The sequence below is a fragment of the Psittacula echo genome, assembly GCF_963264785.1.
Source record: "Psittacula echo genome assembly, chromosome: 18".
NCBI classification, from domain to species: Eukaryota; Metazoa; Chordata; class Aves; order Psittaciformes; family Psittacidae; genus Psittacula; species Psittacula echo.
In genome coordinates, this window is record NC_137754.1 from 4,822,480 (window position 1) to 4,830,658 (window position 8,179).

The 8,179-nt window shown below is 50.5% G+C and overlaps 1 protein-coding gene across 1 annotated transcript; it reads right to left on the reverse strand.

The window, feature by feature from the left end:
* Nucleotides 1-1,900: 1,900 nt before the first annotated feature.
* Nucleotides 1,901-3,718, reverse strand: TMEM218 (transmembrane protein 218; the record flags this gene model as incomplete). The annotated part of the gene is made up of 3 exons (XM_080631600.1): nucleotides 1,901-2,035; nucleotides 3,434-3,536; nucleotides 3,609-3,718. 3 exons carry the CDS (start codon nucleotides 3,716-3,718, stop codon nucleotides 1,901-1,903), a joined length of 348 nt encoding a protein of 115 aa, XP_080487726.1.
* Between the last annotated feature and the right edge of the window lie 4,461 nt (nucleotides 3,719-8,179).

Below are 8,179 nucleotides of genomic sequence, written 5' to 3' on the forward strand. Positions count from 1 at the left end.
CCTGCCCCGAGAGGTTGCAGAAGTGCCCAGAACAAATAAATAGAGGGAGAAAGCCCAGACTGAGTTCATCCAGCCGGTCCCTGCTGCCAGGGGTGGCGGAGGATGAGGACAGAGCTTGGAATGGCTTTGGGGAGGTAAAGGGGAGAGAGCATGGGGCTCTTTCCCTAAGGAATGGGATTTCTGGGATGGTCTCCTCATGTAGGAGCCACCACGTTCCTCCCGCAGTGCAGCATTCCGCTCTTCCCAAAATCCCCCCTGCCCTGCACCATGAGCCTTTTGACTGATTTCAGTTACAAATGGGTTTAGGGGAGGCGGGTAAGCAAATCTTGGGTTTATTTATGGCACCAAACCGGGAGTAACTTCCCATTCCTGCTTCTAGGGTTGGGAGGTTTTGTGCCCCAGCTCCTTTTGCCACAGTTTCCCTGTTCATCCGACTCAAAGCCTCTCCAAATCATCCTCACAAGCACGGGGAATAAGGACACAGCAGGCTTGGAGCCAGAGCCAGGCTTCGTGTTCACAAATGTTATTAAGATGATGAATTAAATATGAATTTGGTTTCAGGCACAACATCCAAATCACCAAGAGACCTGACACACTGCGTTGCATAAATGCTCAGCATGTTCCTTAACATGATAGTTCCACTCCCTTGGATACAGGCTCCGGGATAGACTGGGATTGAGAGTTTACTCTGCTTGGGAACCAGAGATGCTTCTCCTCTGCCTTTTCCCGACAGGTGATTCCATGTTTTTTGCTGGCTGTGTGAGTGCTGGGACACTTACATCTTATATATATAAGTATATATATATTATATATATAAGTATGTATTATATTATCTGCAGGTGAAACATCACCCCCGAGCTCATTGGCTCTGCCTGATTCCTCTTTCATGCCCTGACAGTGGGAGTTTGCGATCGAGAGCAGTCAGGACAGGGCTGGGAGAAGCTTCAATTCACTGCTCACCATCTTCAGTTCAAAGCGACTAAAAGGCCAAAAAAGGCTCTCTATAAATGGGGAAATAACTAAAAAGCAGTGTGAGAGCTGAGTCTTGCTATATGAGTGACTACATCACCCCTGAGCTCAGCGCAGGGCTGCAGCAACAGGGTCCCTTCATGGGCTGGCAGGGTTGTTGAGGCCAGATCTGGCTTTCCTGCGCATCCTTGACCAGGGGAGACTTTAATTTGCCTTTTTAAGCATCATTTGGGGTGTTGTTCCCCCCCATGCCAAAGCATGGTCAAAGGGACAGGCCCCAACAATCCAGAGCCACAGGCTGACCTTCCAAAATCCCCACATCTGGATGGGAAAAGCTGGTTTCAGAGACATAGGGTGGCGAAAGGTGATGTTCCTGGAGGATAAACACAGAGCCAGGGATTTCTCAGAAAGCTTTATTAAGGGTGAAAAAGGAACAGTAACAAACCAGCTCTTGTGGGCCATGCTAACAAACCACTTTGGTTCAGTACATTGGATCAAGTGTGGCACAAAGTGCACGGATCTCAACTCTCCTGGAAAAGAGAAGAGAGAAGTTAAAGCACCTCTGGGACCTGTAAGAGGCTTAAACCCCCTTGGAGAGGAAGGTGCTCATGCCCAGTCATAGAATCATGGAATGGTTTAGGTTGGAAGGGACCTTCAAAGCTCATCCAGTTCCAACCCCCTGCAATGAGCAGGGACGTCTTCAGCTAGACCAGGTTGCCCAGAACCACATTCAGCCTGGCGAAACCTTGCTTTTAGAGACAAAAGACACAGTTCTGGGTGCAGCAAAACACTTCAGTTGCTTTGTTGGCTCCTTCTGAGCCTGGAAAAACCAATGGGTTCACCTCCAGAACAGCTTCCTGGTCTCCCTTCCTGGTTTATTGCCATGATCCTGGGATCTCCTCTTGGCAGGGACTGCTGCCTCCAGCTGCTGCTAGCTGCTGGGGAGCGGTTTGGCATAGACTGGCTCCATGAGGTGGTAGATCAGGAACAGGAACAGGCACCCAAGTAAGACCAGGGACATGACAGCCAGGAGGACAAAGCGGCCGATCAAGAAGGTGTCCACGATCTGCAGTGGGAAGGAAGGAAAAGGAAAGACCACAACACATTACAGGAGCCTGGAGGGAGCATGCCATGTCCTGCAGGAGAGTACTGTCAGAGAAGAACGCTCCAAGAGGAAAACCTGTGGGGTTCCCCCAGATTTCTGCCCTCACTTTTCACTCCTGACACTGGTGTTCTCTGTGGGAAGTGGGAATGACTGGAAGAAGAATCCCTTTCCTCTGAACAAAGGAAGTGTGGAGGAAAGCAGCAGCACAGGGAAGAAACACAAGACAGCAGCTCTCCCTGGCCAAAAGCATCCTTTTAGAAGGGAAGTGGTGAGGAAAAGAGAAGACTGAAAACGAGGACCCAGCAGCAGTGCAAGACACCACGAGGAGCCAGGTTACAGAATCATCCTCTCAGCTCCTGAGACCACAGCAGAGCTTCACTCGGCCCAGCTCAGCCTTACAAAGCCCATCAGCACACGCTCAGCCCTGGTGCTGCTGCGGGAAGAGTCTCCTGTGAGCGAAAGCGTTGGCTCTTCCTGCATGTTTCTCTCTTTAATGAGGCAGTTAGCAGGGTTGCGGTGCAGAAAGCCCAGGTCATGCATTATTGATAGGGCAGGGCCAGTCCAATTGAAGGTATAAGCTTTCCACTTCTGCTGCCCTCCTGGGCACACACATGCAGTCAGCTGCCCTTCATCTCGCTTCCAACCTTTACAAGAGCGAGGCAGAGAAAAGACAAAACACTTCCCAGTGTCTTTAGTCGGGATTGACACCGACTCAGCATCTAGAAGAGCAATAGTTAATGTGCATTAATAACTGAACAGAGGACATGGCACCTAAAACATCACTAAACTTTGTGTATTCACAGCCTGAAGAGCCCTGGGGAAGCTCAGACAGGCTGATGCGACCCAAAATTGAGGGGAGAGATCCCTGTGCCTGACAACACAGACCAGGGGCTCCCCACATACACAGATGGCTCCATGCTTGAGCACGGGAATAACCTGTAAGAGAGCTGATGAGGGGTTATCAGGCTTTAGAATGCAAAACCAGAGCTGGGGACAGTGAACAGCTGCGGAATTAGAGGGGGAAATATCCAGGGTGTGCTGGGCGATGGAGGCAGGAGGGAGCGTGAAAACACATGTCCCAAGCTGGAAAAGGGATGGCAGAGGGGGAGCAGAAGCTGCTGGAGCTCAGGGCTGAACCGGGAAGGACAAGAGCATGATGCAAAGGCTCAACCCTGGGACCATCCTGATGTAAGGGCTCATCCCCAGGGCCCATACCAAGGTAAAGGCTCAATCCCATGGACCATCCCGACGTAAAAGCCCACCCCCGAGGCCTCGGGTCTCCCCTTGCGGCACCGCCCCCCCCCCCCCCCCCCCCGAGGCACCGCCCCGCACACCCGCACCTCTTGTCCGCGGTCTCACCTCATAGACGGCCGCGGGGCTCGGCCGCTCCTCCTCCCGCGGGAACAGCAGCAGCGCGGCGCTGAGGACGGCGGCTCCCAGCGCCACCAGCACCACGGTGAACCTGGAAGGGAGGGGAAAGCAGCCTCAGCCCCCGGCCCGGTCCCGGCCTCCCATCCCGCCCCGCGGTGCTCACCGTGCGCGGCCGGCGGCTCGGGACAGCACCAGGCAGAGCACCAGCGCCAGCGCCCACAGCACCTGCAGCACCAGCACGCCGGGGCCCAGCCCCAGCGCCGCGCCCGCCATGCTGCCCGCCGCTTCCCCCTAGCAACCGCGGGGCTCAGCGCCGGGAGAGCCATTCAGCGCCGCCCGCCGCTCGCCCGCCGCTTCCTATTGGCTGGGGGAAGCGGGGACGTGATTTTTTTCCCACGCTGCCACACGCGGGGGCGCGCCGTTGAGGTCCGTTCTTGGTGTTGCCGTTCCCATTCGCGTTCCCGTTCCCATTCGCGTTCCCGTTCCCATTCGCGTTCCCGTTCCCATTCGCGTTCCCGTTCCCATTCCCGTTCCGGCTGTCCTGGCTACAGGGAGCTCATAGAATCATAGAACAGTCAGGGTTGGAAAGGACCTTAAGATCATCCAGTTCCAACCCCCCTGCCATGGGCAGGGACACCCCACACTAAACCATGGCACCCAAGGCCTCATCCAAACTGGCCTTGAACACCACCAAGGATGGAGCATTCACAACCTCCCTGGGCAACCCATTCCAGTGCCTCACCACCCTCTCAGTAAAGAATTTCTTCCTTAGATCCAATCTAAACTTCCCCTGTTTCAGTTTGAACCCATTACCCTGTCACTGCAGTCCCTGATGAAATAGTCCATCCCAGCATCCTTGTAGGCCCCCTTCAGACACGAAGGCTGCTATGAGGTCCCCACGCAGCCTTCTCTTCTCCAGGCTGAACAGCCCCAACTTTCTCAGCCTGTCTCCATACGGGAGGTGCTCCAGTCCCCTGATCATCCTCGTGGCCTCCTCTGGACTTGTTCCAACAGTTCCATGTCCTTTCTATGTTGAGGACACCAGAACTGCACACAATGCTCCAAGTGAGGTCTCACGAGAGCAGAGTAGAGGGGCAGGATCACCTCCTTCGACCTGCTGGTCATGCTCCTTTTGATGCAGCCCAGGATACAAGACCTTTCTCTGTGAGAAAGGATGCTCAGGCGTTGGAACATGTTGCCCAGGAGTCACTGTCCATGGAAGTGTTCACACACCGTGTAAACGAGGCCCTCAGTGCCATGGGTTAGTGGTGGCCTTGGTAGGTAAAGGTATGGACTTGGTGATCTTAAAGGTCTTATCCAACCTGGTTGATTCCGTGATTCCCCCACCCCTTATCCAGTTGTATATGGATCAGTGCTTAATTAACCCAGCATTGCTCATTGCACAGGCTGCTGCCCACCCTGCTGCAGGGAGCACCACTATCTGAACAAGGTTTCTGTTCCCCAAGTCCTACAAATCCAGCTGCCTGCACCCTCAGGTTATTTAGGGCTAAAATCGGGCAGGTTTAGTTAATGCAGACTGATGGCAGCAGGGTTTGTGTGGCTGTGGGACAGCCATACTGGGGGTCGGGGGCCACCAAGCCAAGCAAAGGAGGTTTGTTAATGCACTGAGTACCTTTTAACACCCAGACATGAGGGATTTCAATTTAAAACCCATTTCTCTGCCTGTTTTCAAACCCTCTTTCTTCCTCATTGCATCTTGACCATCACTCTGTGGCTGGAGTGGTTTGATGGTGACTTTATGCTGATTCTCAGGCCCCATCTACCTGTTAACCTGGAAAAAAAAGCATAAAATGATATATTCAGTTTTTCCTCTCAACTCCTTGAAGCCTGATGACACCTTGACTGCATAAAATGGGGTAAAAACCTGCTGTTTTCTTTCTGTCATTCCTTTCAATGGGAGGAATAAACTGGTGGTTAATTATGCTGCGTGGCATCGACCTGCCTTTTCCTGCGATGAAATCAAAGTCACCAGCGTGACATCCACCAGTTGAACAAGCAGAGCACAGACTGTCTCCAGCACCTGCCTTCACTTGGCATCGAGTAGGAACCTGCTGCCAACACATTAAAAGTGTATGTTTGATAGCAAACTCTTTCCTGCACTGTCTCGTGTCATTAATCCCACCACAGAGGGGTCTTTTTCTCTGCAAACCCCATCTTGGCAATGTCCATCTTCACCTTCTTAACCCTTCTCTGTTATTCCCATGCTCCCTGCTCCTGTTGGCAATCAGAAATCATAAATGAATCCTAAAATCAACCAGGTTGGAAAAGACCTTTAAGATCATCAAGTCCAACTTTTACCCCAGCACTTCCAAGGCCACCACTAACCGACATCACTAAGGCCCTCATCAGATTTGCTCCTGTTGTTTGAGAATCTCCCTTTGCTTTTCCCTGTTTTCCCCTTTCTTTTGCATTTTTGGGCCCCAGTGGTTCATAAACCCCCAAATTTCTTCTGCATAGCCCTGTTTTCAAAGGGACCCTTCTGCCATTCCTCTTCCATCCTGTGGCTTTCCATCTAAAAGCGATAATCTTTGTGCATCAGCCAACAAGGCTTTCCCTTTACTGAATTTTCCCTTCTACCTTTTATCCACAGAATTTACAATGGCATCTTTAACCTGTTCCCGTATCAGTTGGCTCTTTTCACTTTTTGTTATCTCCTTCATCTCCTCTTGTTGTTACCTGGTAGTTTCTTGATGCCACAATGACAATGTCAAGCAAGTTCAAGTGGTTGTAGCACAGAGCTGGAATCATCCAGCTATTGAACCTGCTGCTGAACCACACCACATCCCAGATACTTGACCAGAAGTCAAGGAATAAATCTGATCTATGCCCAGCAATCACATCAAGTGAGCAGGTTTGAGCCATGTTGCTTGTTGGTTTTAATCCCATCGGTTGTATCCAGCACAGTTGGGCTGATGGTAGCTCAAGCACTAAGATTTGGAGTTGAAATGATTCCCAGCAGCCCAACATATCCCTATAATATTTATTTATATGGCACGTATGGTATTTCAGCAGGGCCATGGGTTTCTCCGAGCTCAAGCTGAAAATCCACAGCTAAGGAATTGGGAGACGGTGGCCAGGAAAACCAACCTCATCAGTGTGATATTTGCACGCATGAGCTTCCTGAGAAATTTCTTCAACCCAGCTGCAACCAAACACATCATCCTAAACACCCTCTTCTTTATCTCAGCCTCCCCTGGCATCAGATGAGAAATTATTTGAAGGATGCTTCATCACCACGGATGGTTTTTCCTAAGGATAAGATCAGGGAATTGTGGCGTTTCTTGGCAAAGGCGTGGAAAAAACATCCTGATGTTGGAAGTGGACAAAATGAGCTTGGCAGAGAGATGCAATTAGTGCTGAGACTAATTAAATGCTTAGCCCAGGAGGACGAAGAGGTCACCTTCCTTCAAGGGCTGCAAGGCAGGATCACATGGATCAAAGCTCCTTTGTAAGATGCCACTCAAGGAGCAGGCCCTAGGTTCGAGATGGCCTTTTTTGGGTTAAAAACCTGCAAATCCCCCATGCCCAGCTCATCCTGCTGACCACAATGACCAATAACGTCTGATATCAAGTGATATGAAACGATCAGCCCCTCAGTGGCAAGGTTGGAAGCAGTGGGGGAATTGATTTAGAACTCTTTGCACAGTCGTAAAACTTGCAGGTTTATGGCTGGAGCTCCCTGACGCTCAGATATTAGAATGAGAAAGAAACAGGCGTTGAGGCAAGCACAAAAATATTCTGCTCCTGATTTAAAGACCAGCGAATTGCTAAATATTTTTATTAGCAGCAAATTTGCAGCTTGCTGGAACTAATTTCACGCCCGGTAGATATGGAGCTTAAGCTGGGGATGGCGTTAAATTACTCCCTTGTAAAGGTATTTCAGCCTGATGATGGAGGTGCCATCGGTCGGATGGTGGGGACTTGGCTGGGGACCTCCTTCTTGGGGTGGCTTCTTGTGGGCTGGGATGGTGGCTGGGGTAAGCTGAGGTCTTGAAGCGTTGATACAAACTCATTATTTCCCACTTAATTACAATAGGAACCACCAACCCTCATTTGCATAAATTTGCTTATGGATTTGCTGTAAAGTAGTGCAGGAATGGGACAGGCGCAAGACCCAGCCTGGAAAGATGATATTTCTATTTTAGAGGTGGTTTTGGTGTCTTTTGGAGATTATTTCATCTGTTCAGGGTTTAGTTGATTTAATTAATGTTGATATTTATTTAATAGATTAAAAAAATATTTAAAATGATTTAATTGGTTTTAATTGATTTCTTTTTTAATTTGGGATATTACAGGTTTAGTTGATTTAGGAAGTAGGTGCAGGCATTCACAGCTGGATCCCTGAGCACCGCTCACCCTCCGTGCCCATTCTTTCCATGTGTTCCTTGTCAGCTGGAGGCTTTACACCTTGGAGATGATTTTCCAGCCTGAATCCCACCCTCTTCCTCCTGCAGGGAAGCACCAGGAATCACCCAGCTGAATGCATTTGGGAAAGAACACCCCATCCCGTTTTGGCTTGCTTGGATACAAACCGGGACAGGTGCAGGGCTGGGGCCGGAGGATGCGGAGCCGAAGAAAGCCAAGTGAAGGCGTCAGGAGGATCCGATTACCCCTCTAAAAATACCTCTGGGTGAGTGGTGGTGGTAAACAAGAGCTATTTAAATCCCCATGTCCGCTTTCTGCTGTGGAAATAGAGGAGGTTGAAAGAGTTTC